General features: G+C 29.1%; 1 protein-coding gene across 1 annotated transcript in view; it reads right to left on the reverse strand.

Moving 5' to 3' along the window:
- Nucleotides 1-1,130: 1,130 nt before the first annotated feature.
- Nucleotides 1,131-23,562, reverse strand: part of LOC117168229 (structural maintenance of chromosomes protein 3) — a 34,912-nt gene continuing 12,480 nt past the window's right edge. The window contains exons 6-18 of the mRNA XM_033353717.1: nt 20,257-20,542; nt 17,936-18,110; nt 17,739-17,852; nt 17,402-17,652; nt 14,072-14,215; nt 13,673-13,984; nt 12,371-12,682; nt 8,861-9,062; nt 8,461-8,751; nt 5,710-5,972; nt 5,320-5,627; nt 4,972-5,209; nt 1,131-1,636 (exon numbers count right to left, since the gene is read on the reverse strand). Coding sequence (XP_033209608.1) covers nt 1,510-1,636; nt 4,972-5,209; nt 5,320-5,627; nt 5,710-5,972; nt 8,461-8,751; nt 8,861-9,062; nt 12,371-12,682; nt 13,673-13,984; nt 14,072-14,215; nt 17,402-17,652; nt 17,739-17,852; nt 17,936-18,110; nt 20,257-20,542 — 3,023 coding nt within the window. The 3' untranslated portion in view covers nt 1,131-1,509. The remainder of the gene's footprint in view (nt 1,637-4,971; nt 5,210-5,319; nt 5,628-5,709; nt 5,973-8,460; nt 8,752-8,860; nt 9,063-12,370; nt 12,683-13,672; nt 13,985-14,071; nt 14,216-17,401; nt 17,653-17,738; nt 17,853-17,935; nt 18,111-20,256; nt 20,543-23,562) is intronic.

Genomic DNA, 23,562 nt, shown 5'->3' on the forward strand with positions numbered 1-23,562 from the left:
GGACTTACAAATAAACATAGTAACTAATCTCCCGGAACAAAAGTTGTTAGCAGGCAATTAAAAAAGTTTATTTCATCAATAACTTTCAAATTATCGGAGACAGAGATGAAAAACGACACAACCTCAAAGTAATGTATAACATTTTTATTTAGCACAATAAATTTTTTAAATTATGATCCCTTAAAAAAGAGTCCGGGAACGTCCGTTACGATATTTTATAGTATCTCCAAATTCATTTTTTTTTAATTTTCATTTTTGTGGAAAAAACCCGGGGCAACTGTATCCGATTGACCACATGACGATGTATCACATGCCCACGAAGGAATAATAAGGAGAACCAACTGCCAGTGGGAAGCCATCTGAAACTTGCAATAGAAACATTACCGTGAGTGATACGCACATTACAGGAAGATCTTAGATTTGAGTGCGCAGGTGAGCAGTTGTCCTCTTCCTATACATGGAAAAGTGTGCGAGTGAGAAAGTTTGTCAAATTGACGTAAGTTAGAGGTTGTGTTCTTTTGTTGATCATCATACGAAAGATACACAAAATTAATATATAAACAGTATTTTCAGTGCTTGTTTGAAAAATGTGTGAACAGATTTTGAGAAGGAAACGCATAGGTAAGTACCTTTTAAATTTGTAATATGATAAATAGGCTAAAGGTTCTCGAAGCTCTGAGAAATTCTCCGCAGGCACTCAGGTAGATATATTTAAACTTTAAAGGTCCAGGTCGCTTGTATAAATATTTTGAAGGTTTTTAAATGTCCTTTCCGAAATGTATTTGCCTTCTTCGGCGTGTAACTTCATCCACAACCCGGAACTTGACACCTCATGGCTTAGAACACATTTCTGACACTTGCACAAACAAACAGAACCTCTCAACTTACGTCAATTTGACAAACTTTCTTACTCGCACACTTTTCCATGTATAGGAAGAGGACAACTGCGCACCTGCGCACTCAAATCTAAGATCTTCCTGTAATGTGCATATCACTTATGGTAATGTTTCGATTGCCAAGTGGAGGAACGGAGTTAGGTCTTCTTATTATTCCTTCGTGCACATGCCCTTAATATTCACTTTTTCTTCATACTCATATTTTAAAATCGAAAGGGAAAGTAAATAAAACGATTTTTTTATTATTTAAGCAAAAGTACTTTATCCAAGACATTTAAGTAAAACACTGATCGTTTCGTTTTGCGTCTTAGCTTTGGGCTACAAGCCTAATTACGATTTTCCGTTACTTAACAAATATATTATCCTATCCATGCTAAACTAATACATTCTTACAAAATTAAAACTCATAATTCTTGATTAATCTTCGTCTTTTTTCATAACAGAACTAAACGGACTGAAATTACATGATTGATTGATCCTTATAAAACAAATTGAGATTTAGTCCACGACAAATTTGCAGCATGTGTTCTAAATCAATAAAAAATTTACGACCCCGCCACTTTTCATAAAAGTCTCTGAAAAGTTTTTGATGGAAAAAAAATATCAGAACTGATTATCCATGGGTCGTGTCATCTTCTACAAAGTCAGCTGCTTCCTCCCGAGTCACACATTCCACGTGAGAAACCTTGTTTCGGAACTTGACTCCGTAAAATTTGTTTGCGTGTTGAAGTAACTCAGGCCTGTGGGTTTATAATAGGTAAATTTAAAACTGTTGTATCCCAATTTTAATTCATACTCAATACTCATTAGGATTTGCCAGAATGTAATCTGAAGATTACATTGTAAAATCTGGTGATTTTTGTGTGGCCTATAATGGCTAGCCTACCGCGGCGCATGCGCAGTTACAATCCACGTGGGGAATTTTCCAACTGCGCATGTTACGAGACAGGTTTAACCACCACAGAACAATAATCCCTAATTTTTCCTACACCACTATTGGGAATGGTTGGCTACCATTTCGCCACCTGGCGTTGAAAACTGCAACTAGAAGGAGTAGGTACAATTTGAAAGATGTAAATTAATTTTTTCATAACAGTATTTTTACGATAGCTTTGTTAAACATAAAACAATGATTAAATACTAAAAACAAATCTTTGTAAAAAAACAAATAGTTTTAGATTGAATGTTCATCTTATACAGTGAAAAAACACATTTTTTTCAAGTAATTTTTTAAAAAAGCACTATTTCATGTAAGTTTCAATGAATTTAAGTTTAAATAAACTTTAATTAATGTATGTAGCGGCAAATTTTATCCAGATTATGCAAATATTATTCACTTTTTAAATCTTAAAGAACAGTTCAATTTAAAAAATCATTATAATTCTATATTCACAGTTGATCAACTAAAAATGTTTTTTATCTAAAAACTTCGATTACAAACGCTTCTAATTTGTAATGGCTTAAGTCTGTAAAACTGCACTTTAAAATTCTTTAAAATAAAATGTAGTACACCTAACCATTAAAATCCAAAATTAAAAATTGGTTAAAGTGGAAGATTTTTGTTTATAAATTTGTAAAGTTTCCGTTCCAGCAGCCACTTTGTGATTGGAATTGAAATAAGAATTCTAACCTAACTTTGAAATCAGTCTTTAAATAGTAAATATTTCATGTATAAATTAATGAAAATTTACTTTGAGTTCATTTTTGCTTCAAAATAAGTAAATTTAAGTTTATAATCTTTTGAAAATCACAATGAATAGAACAATAATTTTTTTTTTTAGAAAAATATTTCTGCAAAAAAAAGATTTTATTTACCTTATAAAATGTAAATTCCATCTACACCCCTTTGTTTCTGATACATACTTATTTGTAGTATCCAATAAATACTTTAAAATCCACAACAAAAGTCGTTAAAACAGTTTTATGCACAAATTAAAATGCATCTTTAAAATTATCCCTATTCTTCCTAGTTTGGATTTTTGTCACCAGGTGGCGTATCGCAGTTTAACCATTCCCAATAGCTATGATTATTTTACAAGTGACTACCCGACGGATGATTTTAAATTCCCAGTTACTTCTCGAGAATTTTTTATTTTTTCGGTCTGAAAATTATACTTTTTGTTTTAATTTCCATATCCTAACTCAGAATTTTATTTATTTTGAAAAATGCCCTTTTTCATGCCAGAATTATAGTTATCTTCGGAAATTCCCCGCTCCAAGTGAAAAATCGTTTTTTTTTTATAATTCCCTACTTCAATTGAGAATTATAATTCTTCTCGTATTCTTTTAAAAAATTTCCTGTCCAAAGTCAGAAATATAATAGTTCTTTTAGACACTTCCCTTTTCAAACTCAGAATTATAGATATCTCTTCTAAAATCCCCCGTTTCCTCCGTTAATAAATTCGAATGAGTTTCTGTTTAATATTTTACTTTTATAAAATTTGAATTACAATTTATTGATCCCTGTAAAATATTAAATAGAAACTCATTCGAATTTATTTTAAAACTTTCAAAAAGAATATTAAATAAAACATATTTGTTTTCAATTACCAGCATAGATGTTACATTTATTTTGCATACTAAAGCATCGACGAATTTCAAACTGGTTTTCCGTTCCTTTTCAAGATGCGAAAAATATAAGACTTTTCGAAGATTTTAAGGGACGACTGAAAAATGCCCGAAAAGTGAAATTCCCGACATTGTAAAATTTCCAAATTGGCAAATTCCTGTTTAATAAGTTTCCCGAAATCAGGAAATTACCTGAGAAAATTGCCGAATCATAAAATATCCGAACTCGCAAGTTTCCAATGTATAAAATTCCCAAATTTAAACGATTAGAAAATTAATTTTTACATAAATAGCATTTATTTATTAAAAATAAAATAATCTGTTATTTTTATCGAAGAAATAAATCTGAATGTTTAGAGCTTACAAAAATTATCGCTTCAACTTAAAATAACAATACTGTAAAAAAAACACATAATTAGTGGATGAACAATTTCGTTTGAAAATATATATAGTATTTTTTTTAAATTACGAAAAACGTTCTCAAAAATCGAATTTATAATTTAAAACGTGTGCTTAAATTTATTTGTTTATATCATGTTTATGAACTTATTGTTATTTTCAATTCGAACAATAATGTTTAAAAAACTCCTAATATTGAAAAAGTTTGTCTTTGATAAAAAGATTTGACTCATGTATTTTCAATAAACAAAGAAATAATTTAAATTAAGAAACTACTTTTTTAATTGTTTCGAATCGGGAATTTTCTAATTCGAGATTTTTGAATTTCGGCATTTTTATCATTTCGAAAAATTTTATTATTCGGGAATTTCTCAATTACGATATCTTATGATGTCGGGAGTTTTATTTTTCTTGCTTTTTCAGTCGAACCTTTAAATGTTCGAAAATTTTTGTAATATTCGCATCTTGAAAATGGACAGAAAAACAGTTCGAAACGCCTCGAAGATTGACTATCAAACATAAATTTAACATCTATGCTGGCAATTAAAAAAAATATTATCTTTCATTTAGTATACTTTTTTTTTTAATTTTAAAATATATTCGTCTGAGTTTCTATTAAATATTTAACTTTGACAAAATTTGAATTACAACGTCTGGATCAATTAATGTTAAATATTTAACCCTCAAACGGTACACTCCAACCCAGCATACGTAAACGGTACACTGGTGCGAATTTGTTTGTATGCAATGTTAATTATTTAATATATTGAACATATAATAAACAACTAGCATATATCACACATATTTAACATATATATTTAATATACTGGGGATAATCCGTTGCAGCTGTGTTTGCGTGAATGCCAACAAAATGAAAAAACTTCGGGTGCGAATTCGCACCAGTGTACCAATTGAGGGTTAAAATGTACCTCTAATAAAATTTGCATATCCATTTTAATTAATATACCAAAGTCTAAATGCATTAATGTTTTTAAATTGTAAATAACGAATTAAAAAATGTTGTATATTTTAACATCTCAAATAAGCGCGTGAATGCGTCGCATGCGTAGTAGTGCAGTGTGCCCGTGTTGGGAGCACAAATACTTGCCTGAAAGTAGTTGTAATAAATTGTGCGTCCGAACTGAGTTCGTGAATCATATCAGCGACAGCTTTTCTGTGCTGTGCGTCCAACGCCTGATCGATTTCGTCAAAAAGATAAAATGGCGCCGGGTCGCATTTTTGAATTGCAAAAATCAAACCCAAAGCGACCAGAGATTTCTGTCCTCCTGATAGCTGATTCATTTCCCTCATCTCCGCTTTGTGGCCAGTGAATGAGACTCGAATACCTAAAAATTTCAGAGTACGAAATTGCACGTGAAATACGAATTACAGAATTGCCACTCAAACCTGAAGAAAATATTTCCGATGGTAGCCCACTTTTTTTTTAAATACATACCAACGCCGATAAATCTATCCGAATCAGCAACTTCCGGCGGAGGATCATCGCCACCCTCTTCACCATCAGCTGTTTTCATTACTAGCTGAGCGTGACCGGAAGGTGCAAGTTTTTTAAAAACTTCGCTGAAATACTTGCTCACTTGTTTGAAAGTAAATTGAATCGCCTCGCATTTACGTTGTTCGAGGACAAACATCAGCTCTTTGATCTTCTCGTCCCCGCGATCTAATTCCTCTTTTCGCTTGACAAGCTTTTCTTTCTGATCACTGAAAGACATGAACTGATCCAAGGCCTTTTTGTTCACATGGCTAAGGAACAAAAATAAATGTTTTATATTATTTCTCTTCGACTTTACTACTTATCAATGAATTTATTCTTTTTTGATCATACCTGTATTTCTTCAGATGATTGTTTGCCTTTTCCATTTCCCTGAAGAGCTGTTTGGTCGACATTGAACTAAACTTGGAATAAGCTTCGTGGCTCGGCAAAGCACCGAGTTCTGTGATTTTTTGCGTGCATTCAGTTATTTTCTGCTGGAGGATATTCGCCTTGCTTGCGAGCTTCTCCAAGTCTTTCGCGTCCGCTTCAATCTTCTCCTGGGCTTCCTTTTCTTTCACTTTCCACTTTTCTACTTCGTTCGATTCGGATTTTTGCTGTAATGATAAAATAAGAATTTAAATTTCAAGTAGGTTAAAATAAAAAAAGATTAAAATCTTTTTTATTCATTTCGAAGTCTGCTCAAATCCTGGAAGAAAATTTCCTGACAATTTCAGGTTTTTTCTAGGTATAATTTTTCACAGTACGGAGCCATTCAAATATGTGGCATTATTTTAAATAATGAACTAGGAATATGAATACAGTTTCGCGAGTTTATAATAAATGTTTTTTTTTCAGTTTTTAAGAAATAAATTAATATTCTTCATTTAGAAAATGTTGAAGACTTATATCACAAGATATTATTAAATACATACGCACCGTCGATTAATTAAATAAGTAAGTAATACTAAAAACATAAAAATGCATTTCTTGAATTTGTGTCTAAAATACCAAACAGTTGAATTTAAACTAAAAAAAAAAGATCAATTTTGAACCAAACAGTTGAATATTGAACTAAAAAGGATTAGTTTTCAACCAAAAATGGAATAGTTAAATTTTTAGATAAAATCATTAATTTTCCAGCAAAAAAGCAAATTTTCAACCAACCTGATAAATTATCAATTCAAATTGTTATTCTTTACCCGCAGTAAATTAAATTTAAAACAGAAATATGCATTTTTAACAAAAGAGTTTAACTTTTAACAAAATAGTTGAATTTTTAACTCAGAATGACAATTTTTTAACCAAATAATTGAATTTAAAACTAAAAAAAGATCAATTTTTAAACATAAATGGAATAATTAATTTTTCAGTTAAAAATTTAATTTCAAACAAGAAGATTAATTTTCTATGCAAAAAACAAATAGATTTTTCAAGAAAATACATGAATTTTCCACAAAATAGTTGAATTTTCAACTAAAAAATACCAATTTTCAACCAAATAGTTGGGTTTTTAACGAAAAAAAGACCAACTTTTAAATAAAAACGGAATAGTTAAATTTTTAGATAAAATAATTAGTTTTCCACTAAAAAAGCAAATTCTCAACCAAACTGATAAATTATCAATTGAAATTATTAATCTTTAACGGCAACAGATTAAATTTAAAACAAAAATTTACATTTTTAACAAAATAGTTTAACTTCTAACGAAATAGTTGAATTTTTAACGAAAAACGACCATTTTTTAACCAAATAATTGCATTTCAAACTAAAAAAAAGATCAATTTTTCACCATAAATGGAATAGTTAATTTTTCAGTTAAAAACATTAACTTTCAACCAAAAAGTTTTCTATATATATAAAAAAAAGATTTTTCAACAAAATACATGAATTTTCCACAAAATAGTGTAATTTTGAACTAAAAATACAAATTTTCAACCGAAATAGTTAGATTTTTAACTAAAAAAAGGCAAATTTTCTTTAACTGTAATAGTTGAACTTTAAACCAAAAAGATAAATTTACGAATAAAATGATGAATATTTCATTGGATACTTGAATTTTCAACTAAATAGATGAATTTTCAAACAAGAAGATTAATTTTCTATATAAAAAACAAAAAAGATTGCAATAGTTGAATTTTAAACCAAAAAGATGAATTTTTAATCAAGAAAATTAATTTCTACCAAAAAAGACGATTTATTAACTAAAAAAAGATAATTTTTCAAACAAAAATTGAATAGTTAAATTTTACCAGTAAGAAATAATTAATTTTAAGCTTAAGAGATGGATTTTGAACTAACTTGATTGAATATTTATCTGAAATAATTACATTTTCAGTTAAAAGAAGAATATTAAAAAAAAAAAACAATTTTCACCAAAATAGTTAAAGTTTCAACTGTAATAATTAAATTCACAACAAAAAAAACTTTCAGCCAAGGAAAAAAAAATTTTCAACAAATCTGCTCAGTTTTCAACGAAAAAGATGAATTTTCAATTGAAATGATGAACCTCCAACAACAAAAATTAGTTTTTAAAAAAAGTTTTAAACTTTGATCTGAGTAATAACATTTTCACTTAAAAAAGCTGCATTCTGAATGAAAAATGTAGTAGTTGATATTTCAATCAAAAAAGATTGTTATTTTTAATCAAAAATAGTTTAATTCAACCAAAAAAGTCGAATTTTAAACATGTGTTCCATTTTTAACTCTGAAAGATTTTTCTGTCAATGGAGAGAAAAACTTCTCAAAAAATTTGTAAATTTCCAAACAAATACATGCAGTTTCAATGACATACTTGAAATTTCAGCTAAAAACGATCGACTTTTAATCAAAAATAGAATAGTTAAATTTTCAATTAAAAGAAATAATTTCAAACAGAAAAAAAAAACGAGTTTTCAACAAAACATTTAAATATAATAATATAAAGCTACTTTAACAAATGAAGAATAATTGTTATTGAATTTTATATTGCAATACAAAAAATGAAGCACGCTCGCAAAAAAATTCCCTGACTTAAAAAAAAATCCCTGACATTTCCAAGATTTTCCAGGCATTGAAAAATTCTCTGACAATTCCAGGTAGAGTAGAGACCCTGTATTATCGTACCTTCTTCATCGCACTCGTCACTTTTTCGTTCTGAGCCTTAAAATCGGCATTGACCTTAACAAGTCTCTTTTCGATGTCAGCAAGTTGTGCTTTGCACGAATCCAACTGCCTTTGTCGATCCTGCACCGAAATTTCTTGCAAAGCTTGAACAAGTTCATCATGACGACGCACCAGATTGTTTGTCAGCAAGTTTTCTAACTTATTCTTCTCAGCCTCCAGTCTCATTCTCTTCGCGAAAGCCTCTTTATTCTCCTTCGTAAGACGCCTGATATCGTCATTGAGAGTATCAACCTAAACAGGAAGAGAAGTCTTGAATGTGAATAAAATGAAACACTGCGAACGAGTAGTTCCGATTTTGAAGCGCTAATTAATTGAAATTGAAGAATGTAAAATAACTAACTTGATGCTGATCAGCGTGGGAAAGTTGTGCCATCAAGTCCTGGTGCAATTCACTTTCCAATCCTTCCTTAGTTGCTCGCATAGCTTCCAAATTGGCCGTGCATTGAGCTAAGCTTCTCTCCTTCGGTGTTCGATACCTTTCTATCGCGCTCAATTCTTCCTTCATCATTCGGATTTCAGCCTTCATTTTGTCGTAAATGTCTCTATAAATTTAAATGGAATCATTAATTTAATGAATCCACCACATTTAGTACAGAAAGAACATTTCTTTTTTCATCGAAAATTTTCCGAACTTTTCGTAGAAAAACTGATCCAATCACTTTAAATATGTATCAATTTATTGGCATAACACGAAATCATACGTTTGAATGAGTTCAATGAAAAATATTCTTCAAAATACAGTCGGACTTCTCAATAAGATCGCTACAGGGCTATAGAGGAAGGAATTTCTGAGAATTGTGGTACCCCCACTCTCTAATGAAAAGCTCGCTCGAAACGTAAGCGGGCCTCTCAATAAGAGTGCTTCGACTCTCCTCGATTTTATCGTTCGTGCAGCGCGCAAGCGTTTGTTTCATACGTGCAATTCATGGCTATTGCTAAAAAAGATTGCACAGATCAATAGATGAAAAACAATGCATTTATTATTATTTTTTTTTTAATTGCCGTGTTACCAAAACGAGAAAGTTGTTAATAATTAAACTTCATAGAACGCATTCATTGAGAAGCCTTGAAATGAATCCAGTGGCATTTAAAATAAGAACTGGTGTGGGGGTACTGCTCTATCCCGGATTAGGGCAAGCGTTCTTATTGAAAACCCTTTTATTAAGAACCTTCTTATTGATAAGTCCGACTCTATTTAATGTTCCAATTTTAAATCGCACAATGAGCATACCAAATTTTAAAGCTTTGAGACTTTCAGTTAAAAATGTTTAATCGGTATCGGGGTATGGCGTGAAGTTGACAGCTAGCCTGGTGGCTAACAAATACAGTTACAAGACACACAAAGGGCATGTCAATTTTGTCTTCATTTTTCTCCATTTTGCAACGTATTTCGCCAAATTTAGGGTCACCATCATCAAGACGTGGCCCTTTGAAAACCTGGTATACCTCGAGAATTCTTCTATTATATCAAAATTGTGAGTAAAAAAAATAAATTTGCAAACGATTCTAACCGTTCAAATGTTGTCGTCTGCTATCCGCTGATTTCTATCTTTCGCAAAATTCACATTTATCGTGAAAATAATCATTTTCTCAACAAATTTTTTGATTGCTAAACATTTTATAGATCCGAGGATCTCGCGAAAACCCGGATATTCCGACAAGTTTTCTTTCTTTCGTTCGCAAATCCTTCGGAAAAAATATATATTGAGTCAGTGCCGTACCTATAAAAAGAAATTCAAAGTCTTTTGCAAAGTTTAGTTCAAATTTTGAGGTTTGGCTTTTCTCGTAGTAGTTTCAATAAATAAAAGCAAAATTAAAAGTACTATCTATAAATCGTTAAAACAAAATTGGTCAAAATTTGAATTTTCTATTCTTTAAAACAAAATAAAGAATTTTTCATAGTATTTTCGATGAATAAAATCGAAATAACAGTCCTATCAAATAATAGTTTCAAAGAATATTATAGGACTTTTCAAAAGCTATAATTACTTTCTGAATCTTTGTCTCATATTTTGCATCGTTTAGCTCAATTTTTTTTTAAATAGTATTTTTGAAGAATAAAATCAAAATATCAATTCTTATCAAAAAATGGTTGAGGGAAAAATTATCGGTCTTTTTACAAGCTACAATTCTTCTCTTAAACCTTTTTGCTTATCTTTCGTAGTTTGGCTTAAAATAAAAATGTTAGATTTTGTTACTAAAACAAAACAAAAAAACAATTCTATAAAAACGAACTCATTCTTTCTTTTAGGACCTAAAAATGGTGTCAAAGCTCGATTTCATCCGAGCATTTGTTCGAGAGTTATCGTGTTAACGGACGGACGGGCAGTCGGACAGACAGACAGACGCCATCGTAAAAACTTGATTTTCGGATTTAGGGTGGTCTCGAAACGTGGAGATCCGTTGAAAAACTGTGGTGTCAAATTTCAGAAAATTCGAATACTTTCTCCATCATAAATGATGGGAATGTTAAAAAAAAAATAAAATTTAAACTTAATTGTTTTATCAATCGAGTAAAATTACAGAACTTAAAGTATTTGTGCAAAAAAGAGATCTCTGAAAAAATAGTAATTCTGTTCTTTTAATAATCAAAATAATGTTACCAATGATGTCATTTCAAATAAAAAAAGATGATTTTAAATAGAAAATTTGTTAACTTACAAAAAAATGTATTTTAACCATGTTTTTTACAATTATAAATTATTTTACTATCGCTTATCAATTTTTAAGAAATCATTCAATTCTAATAAATGATGGCTTATTTGTTGGGCAAACTATTCTCTACAATTATACTGTTTATAATTTTGTAAGTAAATTTCTCAACGGCTGAAATGGCTCAAACCATTTTTTAACAAAAATTTCTTTAACAAGTAACTAAAACTAGAAAAAGTAGAGTGCTCACTTTTAGCTCTTTAACATTTGTAATTGAACCATTTTGGGATGAAACCCTTTCAAATAGAATATATTAAATTTAAATAATTATAATATTACACAATCTTAAAGTTAATAGTTTAAAATGCAACATTTTTAAAGTGAAAAGCTACAATTTTCAGTTGTTCCATATTGTAGGTTTTAATTTTGTAACTAAAATTGAAAAAGTTGAATCCTGAAAATTAGAAGTTATAACTGGAAAATTATATTAATTTAAAACGGGTCAAATCAAAATAATTTAACTGAAAGGGTTTCAGGATAAAAAGTAATTGAATTTTGCAATAGCACTATCAAAATTATCCAGTTTTAAACGAAGTTCGGCATCGTTCAATTTTCAACAAATATTTAATTTTTAATGTCCTTTTTAGGATAGATATTCAATTTTGAAACCTTGTGAATTATAATTCCAACATAAAATTTGGTAAAATTTAAGTTTAAAATGTTTAATTTCGACAATTATGTAATTCAAAAAATGTGTAACTCAAAAATTAATAATTTCTCATTTTGACTCCTTAATACTGTTTTTCAAATTTAAGACTTCATAATACATTTTTCAAAGTAGACATTTGAAGGCATCAAAATAGAAATTATAAAATTTTGATGACTTCTATTTGGAAAAAGTATCATACTGAACAGTTTAATTAAACATTGTTTTCGGATAAATTAGTTCAATTTTATATGAGGGGTCTAGGTGCAAACTACGGTTAACTAACATTTATTTTAATGCGGTTTTTTGCATTTTCTAATAAAAACGGATGTCCATGACACGTAGCCGTTTCAGAAACAACAAATTTGTTTATAGTTTTTGATCAACCGGGAATATTTTGTTAAGATTTTACTGACCACCCTCATTTAGTTAGAAGAAATGAAGGGAAAAATAAGAATGATAGAAATCAAATGATGAAATGAATCAACTAACTTGGCTTTGCTATTCTTAGTCTCCGTCCTCTGCATTTCACTAACGTAAGAACTGATGCTTTGATCAGCTTTTCTGATCTCGTCCTTCAGAGTGGCCAACTGACTCTCCAAAGTGTTGATTTGTGCCATGAGTTCCGACCTCGTCTTTTGAATCTCGAGACGTGATCTGTTACTGTTGAAGTAACCCCCGGTAAGAGAACCTTTCGAAGAAACTTGATCTCCTTCGAGAGTAACGCAATCTAACCCGGAAGTTCGTGCGAGACTCGTAGCTGCCTCCAAGTTTCGGCAGATAAGGGTCTTTCCGAAAATATATCTGAAGGTACATAAATATTAATTGACTTTCATTTGGTAAGTTAAATGTTTCGATTCTTTTGACAGGTCGGTAGCTCAATAAATTAACTCTTAACTGGCACTGTGGGTAAAAATTACCCCAACAAAATTTTGAGCTCAAAATAAGCGTACTAAATTCGATAAAATGGACTATGTGGCAACATGTACCAGTATCTGTCATCACTAAATGAAGATACAATAGGTGAGTAAAGTAAACTCCAAAAATTTTAGGGGGTATTAAATACCCCGTGTGCCACCAGTGAATATAAAAGTGATTTCTTTCCGAAAAATTTTGCTAATTATTTTTGTGATTATTGATAAAATTCCAACGTAAGTTTTCATCTGAAGTGAAGTAAATTTTTTTTATTCATTATTTCATAGTTTCTTGTTTTTTAGATGGCCTATACTTTACGGTCTCGCCCAATGTGCCATAAGCACCGCGCAGGTATCTGCAGCGACTGTTCAGGACAAGATTGAAATTGCTAGGTTAAAAAACTTTTATTTATGTTTCATTTGTAATTATTTCGATGCATTTGAATAAAAATAAATTAATTTGAATATTGAAATATTGATGTTTGATTTTACCAAAAAAATCGAGGTTTCATTTTCCAAAATAAATATCTTTTTTGGAAGCATCAATATCATAGTAATTTTGTTCTTAAAATATAGTATCTCAAGCATGTGCCCATATATTTTTAGCTAAAAGTATTAAAAATTACACGACTTCCGGGATTTTTTTTTCAAAAAATTTGGTTTACTATTTTAATCAAAGAAATAGCTATAAAACCGATTTGACTTTAAAAAACATACCCTAAACTATATTAGATAATTTTTACGTGCAAAAATATTAAATACCGGCTACGAAAAATTCCTTTGAATGCGTTGGGGTACTAATTACCCAGTGTGCCAGTTACGTATATTGATACCAACAATACCAGTTAAGGGTTAAGAATGTTTTATTTATTTGTTTTACCGTAGCGCCTTGTCGTATTTCGGGTCGTAGTTCAACTTCGATATCATCGGAATAGCGTCGCTCGTTCTCGGATAGTCCTGAATTTTCACATGCAGCCGATTCAAAGGCATAAAGGTAACCTCCCCAGGCAATCGCTGGTTGTTCATCTCCTTTAGGATTTTTGTGCCAAATTTATCAGTCTCAACGATGTGATGGAAAAGCCGGTTTCCGGCCGTTACTTCCACAGCCATGTAGACGCTCTGATCGCACTCGAAATTTTCTATCACGGGTCCGTAATAACTGCTAACCTCATGCGCCATGTCTGGTCTTTGTCTAAAATTATGTTAGATCAATCAAGATTGTTTAATTGAAAATTCCCATTTTTCATTAAAATTTAAATTAATTTTTTAATTAAAATACCTAAAAGTGTCAAGAACTTTGCGAACACTGTCTCTCCCGTTGAGAATCGGTTTTCCAGCCATAGACCTCAAACTCTGGTCAGCTTTTGCCAAATCTTCTTTCAGGCCCGAGAGATTTAGTTGCAACACACTTTCTTGTCGGTATCTTGGAAAAAGATTAAAGGCTAAATTAAATAACCTAATGAAATACGAACCGCGGAAATACTGTTATCTTTAAATTAGAAATTCAAGATAAAGTAGTTTGCTCGAAAAAAAAATGTTAATTAAGAATATGAATATGGAATTAGAGTAATTTCTACATTCTCATCCTAATGAGAAGGTATTGGTTTTTTGTGAAAAATGACTTCAGCGGATTCCATCAAATATCGACGTTTTGAGGCCCCCTGAGTTAGAAAACATAGTTTTTACGTCCTTTGGCACACTTTATAAGGATACGAAAAGAAAGGGCGAGTTCTTTAGCCAGCTTTTTTTGCAAAAATTTTAAAAATTTAGAGCACTTTGAAAATTTTTGAGACCACTCTCTTAAATATTTAAACATTCTTTCGACAGCTATTTGTAGTGGACCAAAATACGAACAATTTATCCCCATTACTTTTTTGATAAAATAAAAATGAACAAAGTCATCGGATTTTCAAAATACAAAAAACCAAACAAAAATGAAAAGTTGCAATAAAAAAAAGCGTGACATGGGAAAAAGTCAAGAGAAGAAAAACGTTACTTTTTCAAAGCCCTGCAAGATTTTCTAAAGAACTTTTTATATTTTTCTAACAAAATAATCGAAAATTCAAATTTTTATCGAAAAAAAACTAATGCAATAGCAATAACCCCTTTTTTGGAAAACAAAACAAGATACGAAAAGAGATAGATTGACAACAATTGAGCACCTAACAAAGAATAGAAAATTTGTCATGAATTACTTTTTTGTATGATAAGTAGTTTTAGTTTTATTTTTGAAAAATAAGATTGAGAACAAAAAATTATATTTGAATACAACGATACAAGCTACGAGAATAAGCAAGACAAAACTTATTCAACCAAAAAAGATTTAAAAATTTTTTACGAATATTTTTTTTTATAGGAAGCGTAGTTTTTTTTTAAATCGCAAAAAACAAGATTAAAAATAAAAGAATATAAAAACAAGGCAATAAGAATAACATTGTTATCCATTGATTACCGAAAAATTAAGATAAATTTGAAAGAATTTCAAGATATCTATAGAAGACTTCGATGAAACTCATATAAATTAAAGGTGTATTTAAAAAAATGCAGATGGATTGAAAACAATTTAAAAATATGAGAAATCTTGATTTATTTCAGTAACTTTGAAATGAGTTTAAAAACCGCCAAGGGAAATCAAAAGAATTTTATGAAATGCCTAAGAGTTCAAGGTGAGTTTAAAAGATTTCAGGATCAATTAAAAAAACTTTAAAATTAAAAGAAAATTCATTGAATTAAGTAGAATTAATTCAATTTAGAAGAATTGCAGTGAATTAAAAAAATCCAAGAGAATTCCAAGGAATTACAAATTCAAGGTTAATTAATAATTATCACGGATGAACTCCAAAAATTAATTCAAATCTCTTCAAATCTTTGAAACCCCACTTATTTTTTATAAAAAGTGACAGATAACTACAAAGTAATTGTCAAATTCAAAAGAATTCAAATCCATTTATTTCAATAAAATTCGAGTGCATTAAGAGGAATTTAAGGGAAACGAAAAGAATTCGATTATAATTCATAACAAATCAAAATGAATTTAAAAAAAGAAACAATCAAGTGAATTGGAAACAATTCATAAATATAAAAAAATGCATTCAATTGACTAAATTTCAATTGATTTTAGAAAAATTGAAGAGAATTTAAAAGAATTTGATGAAGTGGGTTTAAAAGACTTCAAGATGACTTAAACAAAAACTTTTTGAAAATCTACTAAATTGGGTAAAACTAAGTGAATTTAGAAGAATTCAAAAGTACTTGAAAGAATTAAGGATAAATTAATAAGAATTCGGGGCAAATTACAAATGAATCGCAAACAATATTTGAAAATCTCTTGGAATCTTTCGAAATTGTAGGAAACTTTTTAAAACAACATGCAAATAAAAAATTTTAATGTCCTTGGAAATCTGTTTAAAATCTCTTGAAATTGTTTAAATTTCTTGAAAATGCCTTGGAACCTTTTAAAATACTCAAAAATATTTTAGTCTTTGAAATACCAGTAAAGTATGGAAATCCCTTGAAATCCTTCGAAATTTTTTTAAAAATCAATTGATTCTCACGATTAATTGAATAAAAACATTTTTAAAAATCCATTGAATTAAGTAGAAGTCAGTAAAATTATAAGAATATCAAAAGGATTCTAAAGATTTCAAAGAATTTAAGGTAAATTAAGAAAAAAAAAAAAAACTAAATACCTAACTTCTCTTGAATGCAATATTTAAAATCCACTAATATATTATTAAATCGCATGAAATTATATGAAATCTGACGGTATTTTCTTAAACCCTGGAAAATCTATTAAAATACCTTGAGAGCTTTGATATACCTTAAAATGTTTTAAAATATCTTAAAACCTTATAGGTCCTGTAAAATAATTCAAATTCGAAGCTCTTGAAAATGCCTTAGAAGTTTGAAAGATACACTTAAAATTTTAAAATCCCTTCTAAAATCTATTAAAAATTCAACGGAATCTTTAAAAATACACTGAAATATTTCAAAAGAATTCAAGAGAGTACCATAGGAACAAAAGCTTGAAAATAGGGTACTTTAGGGACCGAATATAGGATGCAATAGGGGATATAGGGACCGGTCTGTGAATATTTTGATCTGAAACTTAAAAAAAAAAACGTTATCACAGTTTTCTCCTACTTTTGTCGCCAGAAGTCTTTCCTTACTCAAAATTCCCCCGATAAACGAAACGCTGAACATCAGAACAAACTTATTAACAACTTTTCAAAAATTTATTTTTGAACTCAAAAAAAAAAACTGACGAACGGAGCGCGAATTGAAATGAAAGACTTTGAAAGATTTTGTTTTAAAGTCAGTTTTTCAGCTTTAATTATTCAAATAAAAAATCTAAAACTTTTTATCTGGAGAAAAAATGATGCGCACATCCAGTTATATCCTTTAAAAATGAAGATTGCTCATATATGTAAATTAAATTATATTTCCCAGTTATTTGAATTATGTATGGTTTAATAGGTCTGATTCACTTTCTGATATTTTTTACCAGTCTTAAAAAAGAAGCCCTTAAAATTGTTTTACACTTATCATACGTATAATTGTATAATTAAAATTGGATCCCTGAATTCTAAAGAAATAATAAAATACTAACTGTTCTTTGCGAGTTGCTTGGCATTGGTCCTTCGCCTTCGTCAGATCATAGTATTGTTTGTTGTGATCATCAATCGACTTCCTCTGCTGTTCCATTTCGCGAGTATATTCCTCAATCTTCTTCTCCAAAGCGATCTGTTTCTCCGCATCTTTCTTCAAATCCTCGCTGATTTTCCTCTGATGTTCTTCCTTATCTCTGATCTGCTTAGTCAACTGTTTCAATTCGTTCTGGATCCACTTGTCTCTCTCGTCCTAAAAAATGCGTTCAAGTTTATATCAGCGGTTAAAAAATTAAATCAAATACTTATTAAATTAACATCCATTTCAAATTTAAATACCTTGCTCGTAAATTGTGAACCTCTTCCTTGCTTGGCGTACAATTCCTTGCGCTTCTGTTCTTTCAGGGCCAATTCTCTCGTACATTCTTCTTCAACGCGCTTCATCTCTTCGTACTAAAGGAAAAAGGAGGATTTCAATTTACATCGAAATTGATTAGTTTCCAGTTTTTTCCTGGTTAATTTTTCTTGTATTATACCTCAGGTTTGATTGCTTCGAGTTCCCTCTCCCTCTCGGCGATATTCGCTTTGAGTTTCTCCAACTCTTGTTGAGCCCTCTTGCGACTGTCATTGTCTCCCTTGACTTCTTCCAACAAATCGTTGATCGTTAGTGTTAATTTTGTTTTCTCCTTCAAAAGCTGCTGCTGCTCCGCACTACAGACATTCACATTTGGTTTATTTTCCCGAATAGTTGACACTACTATTTCACCAAAAGTTCAAATTTTCAAAGGACTTTATAAGTATTCACAAAAATTTCAAGTTTTTAAAAGTATTTCAAAAGATTTCAAACAATTTTAGAAAATTTCACAAAAATTTCTGGTAGATTTCACAGGATTTCAAAATATTTCCAGGGTGTCTACTCAAATCAAGGACAGTTCTTTTCAGGTATAATTTTCCATGGTATGGAGCTATCAAAATATTTCGCATTTTTAAAAACAATCTATTCGGAATCAACGATTCAAACGAAATTAAGAAGCCTTCTCAGATATTTTCCAATTATTTCTGTAATCTCAATATAATCTACCTGTAAAATAGGCTAAGTATAAAAAATGAATTAAAAATAATTCAGCTACGGAGGCATAATGTTAAAATGATTATTATGACTTCGTAGCCTCATTATATTTTGATACTTTTTTAGGCTGAGCTTAGTTTTTAGCTAAATTATTTTGATAATAAATTAATTAAATTTTCATTCTATCTTCTAATACTTAAAATTCAATGCATATTTAGGTAAAATTGATATGGCTGCTATTTTAAATTCTATTTAAGCCGCTTCAAACTGCTAACTTTTCAATTAAAAACATTGCATTTTCAACAAGATAGACAAACCAAAAATACTATTTTCCAGGAAAATACATGAATTCTCAATTAAATAGTTAAATTTTCAAATAAAAAATATTAATTCTCATCCAAATAGTTGAATTTCGAACTAAAAAAGAATCAGCTTTCAACCAAAAATGGAACAAATAAATTTTCAGTAAAAAAATTGATTTGCCACACAAAACAACAAATTTACAACCAAAGTAATAAATTTTCAACTAAAACGATGAATCGCCAACTGGAATAGATTAATTTCGAACCAAAAAGATGAATTAAAAAAAAATTTAACTTTTAACCAAATACTTGAATCTTGATCTAAAAAAGATCAGTTCAAGGCATGAATATTTTAACTTCAATAATAAATCTTCGACCGGAATAGATTAATTTTAAACCAAAAAGGTGAATTTCCAACTAAAGTGATTAATCTGTAACTAAATCATTGACCTTTAAACCAATCAAAATCATTTTTAACAAAAATACGAATTTTCGAGTAAAGAAGAGCATTCTTCAGCCGAAAATTGAAGTTAAATTTGTATTTGAAACAAATAATGCTCAACAAAAAAGATGGATTTTTCAGTAAAGAATGGAATTTCCAACTGAAATAGTTATATTTTCAGTTTAAGAAAAAAAATTAATTTGGAAGGGGAAAAAATTAACAAAATACTTAAGTTTCATTTTTAAAAAAACTGTGAACGAAAAATGTACTATTTGATATTTCAAAAAAAAAAAAGATTTTAATTTTTAATAACAAATAGTGGAATTCAACCAAAAAAGAGGGTTTTTTAACATGAGTTAAATTTTCAACTTAGAAAAATTTTCAATCAAAAGAGAGAAAAAATTACAAAAAAAACTGTCGAATTTTTAAGTTAAAAGATAAAATTTTAACCAAGAAGTTTGATTTTCTATCAAAAGGAACAAATTTTTCATCAAAATACATGAATTTTCAACTAGATACTTACATTTTCAATTAAAAATAAAATAGTTAAATTTCTAGTTGAAAAAATTAATTTAAAACAAAGAAATACGAAGTTTCAACAACATAGTTCAAATAAAGTTACTTTTAGCAATTATCAATTATTTTTATTCAATTTCATATTGGAAAAAAAATAAGCACGCTTTCGAAAAAATTCGCTAAAATTTCCAGGATTTTCCAGGTATATAAAAATTCCCTGACAATTACAGGTTTCCCAGGCAGGGTAGACACCCTGAAATCACAAGAATGTTGTAAAAAGTTCCAGTATTTACAAAAATTTCAATTTTTTTTAAGTTTTCGACACAATTTCAAAAATTTAATAAAAGATTTGAAGAGAATTTTTCTTCACAATAAAAGACCATAAATTACAGCAAAGTAAAATATTATGCAATTTGTAGTTTTTCATTAAAATTTATAATTTGTAAAATATGACAAAGGGTTCCGAATTTTAGAAAAAAAAAAAAAAAAAAACAGCTGGCGGACAAATTGTTGGGTCATTATTTTTACCTGAGAGTGTCACGTTCCTCTTTGGCGGTTTGCACTTCCTTCTTGGCTTCCTTTAATCGCTTCGTGGCAGCACGTACTTGTTCCTGAGCGTTTTTTGCATCCGAACAAAGTTTTGCTTGTTCAGCTCCGCTATTTGCACGAGACGTTTCGAGTTCGTCAAGCTTCCTCTTATTTTCCTTAAGTTCGCGTTCATGAATCGTGTACTCAAGACACCGACGCTGCTTGTCCCAGCGTTGATACTCTTTCAGTTCTTCTTTCTCTTCTTCGAGTGTCTTTAAACGCTCCTCTGGAATCATGTATTTGCTTATTGAACAAAACAGAAGATGTTAAATACAACCTAGGTCAATATTGTTTTACTCAAACCAAACATCGTACCTATTCAAGGTTGCCTCACGAGATACCCCGTGCGTAATTAAAGACACAAGAAGTAAAAATAATAATTTAAACAAAAAATGAATAATCCATGTATGCAATTATTTTGAAAACAGTGCAAAATAAATTAAAAAGTAGAAGAGGATAATTTTGTAGAGCGTTTAAAGAGAAGAAACTTTGTTCTGTAAACTTTCTTCGTATCTCGCGTATTTTTTGAATTTCAAGATTGTGATATTCCTCAATTGATTCAAAAAAGAAAAGTAAAAAGTTTTAAAAAATACAGCCTTATAAAAAAAAAGAAAAGACACTACACTGGACCTCCGGTCAACATTGTTCCTCCACTTATGAAACTCGTATTAAAAATATGGTTGTCTTAGAAAGTAGATAACTTCGTGAAAGATTTAGTTAGAATCAGGCCTCACAGTCCCTATGTGATAAAATATAGGGACCAAAGATGCTTTTTGTCACGCTCATAGGGTATTTTTTCGCGCTCAAAGTGTAACACATTCAGGATAAGTTCATAAAACTTCAAAACAATTCAAGTTACATTCAAAATAATTCATATCAATTGGAAAAAATGAATTAAAGGAATTTAAGGTAAACAAGACAATGGAATTCATCAAAATTAAAGGTGAATCAAACAAAATTCAAATAAATTGAAAACAATTTACAAACATGAAAAAACTTCATTGAATTCAATAATATTAAAATAAGCTTAGAAAAATGAAAAGGAATTCAAAAGAATTTGATTAAATCAGTAAAATTGAGTAAATTTAGAAGAATTCAAGTGAATTAAAAAATTCAAGATAATTCCGAATAATTTAAAAGAGTTCAGGGTGAATTCCAAAAAATAATTTCAAATCTTTAAAATCTGACTAATTTCAAATTTAAAAAATGACTAATCACTATAAAACAATTCAAAATAATTCAAATGAGTTGAAAACAGTCTTTAAAATTAAAAAAAATTAATTTATTTCTGTAAAATTTGAGTGAATTCAGAGGAATTTAAGGGAAACGAGAAGAATTCGATGAAATTCATAAAAAAATCCAACTGAACTTAAAAAACAATCAAGTGGATTTAAAGTAATTCACAAATATGAACAAATTGATTGAATTCAGTAAGTTTGAGATGAGTTTAGAAAAATGAACGAGAATTGAAAAGAATTTGATCTTTTAGACTTCAAGATAAATTTACACTTATAACGGAATATCAGCCTTACAGGCGGATATGGTTTACACATAATAGAATAATAATATAATCTCATATAATATAATTTACACATAAAAATGTACGCGTAAAAGGATGTTCCGTTATAAGTGTTAAACAAAAACATTTTAAGAATCCATTAAATTGAGTGGATTAAGAAGAATTCAGTATAAATTAATAAAAATTCAGGGAAAATTCTAAATGAATTGCAAAAGATATTTCAAACTCTTTTGAAATATTTGAAACCCTACGAAATCCCTCACTTTTTTTTAATAATTTTTTTGAAATTCATTAAAATATTATAAAAGCCCGTGAAATTACATGAAATCGCATGATACTTCCTGAAATTCTAGAAATTTTATTAAAATACTTTGAGATCTCAAAATCCCATAAAATCATTAAAATCCTCGGAAATCTGATCAAATCCTTTGACATCCTTTAAAACATTTTAAAACCTTATAGGTCCTGTGAAATTCTTCATATCTTCAGAAATTCTTTACAACCACATGCAAATATTTTCAAATCCCTTAAAATGATTAAAACGCTCAGAATTACTGTTAAATTGTTAAAATTTCTTGAAAATACCTAATAATTTTTGTTCAAATACTCTCAAATATTTCAGTCTTTGAAATCCCTCAAAACTTTCAAATCAATAAACAATGTAAAGGAATTGTTTACAATTTCCTAAAATATTTCACATCCTCCGATATCTTCTAAAATTCCTTGAAACTTTTTAAAGCTCTTGAAAATGCGTGGTAATATTTTATAATACCTTCAAATACTTCAAATCCTTCAAATCCTTTGAAATCTCATTAAAATACTGAAATCAATAAAAAATTTCTTTGTAAAATTTGGGAATAATCTAAAATATTTAAAATCCTTTAGAATCATTCAAAATTTCTCAAAGCTCTTGAAAATACCAAAAAATTTGAAAAAATACTTTTAAATAAAATAGAAGAATTCCAGTAACTTAAAAACAATTCAGAACGATTATAAAGAATTTAAAAGAAGTTAGAATAAATGAATAAGAATTCAGGGTAAATTCCAAAACTTCACTTCTCGTGAATAAATTTTATGAAATCAACTAAAATATTATAAAACCCCGTGAAGTTCTATGATGATATTTTCTGAAATACTGGAAAATGTAATAAAATACCATTGAAAATACATTTCAATTCTCGGAAATCTTACAAAATAACGTGAAATCTTTTAAAATTAATGAAATTAATAGAAAATTCCTTGGAATCTTTTTAAATTCTCTAAAATATATTAAATTAAAAGCTCTAGAAAATGTTTTCGAAGTTTTTAAAATGCCCTAAAATCTTAAAAATCCCTTCAAATTATTGAAATCTTTTAAAAATTTCTCAGGATTTTTAAAAATTCCATAAAATATTTCGAAGGAATTCAAGACAATTCAAAAATAGGTATTAACCTGAAATGAATAGCGATTAATCTATGAGTTAATTTATTGAAAGAAAAGAGACTGTGTGGTAGCACTGATTATTATTTACAGTAACATTTGGAAAGCTTATGAAAATGTCTTTCAAAAAAGCTGGAGACAAAGTATTTTAGATAAATAGAGACGGAGATAGCATGTGAGAAAGATGGGTATAATTCCCGATTTTGGCGAATTTTCATTACTCAAATTATAAACGGTACACTTTTTAAGAAAATGAAGGAAACAAAATCGAAACGTCGCAAATTTATAGCTTGTCATCTTAGCCTCA

Source organism: Belonocnema kinseyi, chromosome 1 (genome assembly GCF_010883055.1).
Source record: "Belonocnema kinseyi isolate 2016_QV_RU_SX_M_011 chromosome 1, B_treatae_v1, whole genome shotgun sequence".
NCBI lineage: Eukaryota > Metazoa > Arthropoda > Insecta > Hymenoptera > Cynipidae > Belonocnema > Belonocnema kinseyi.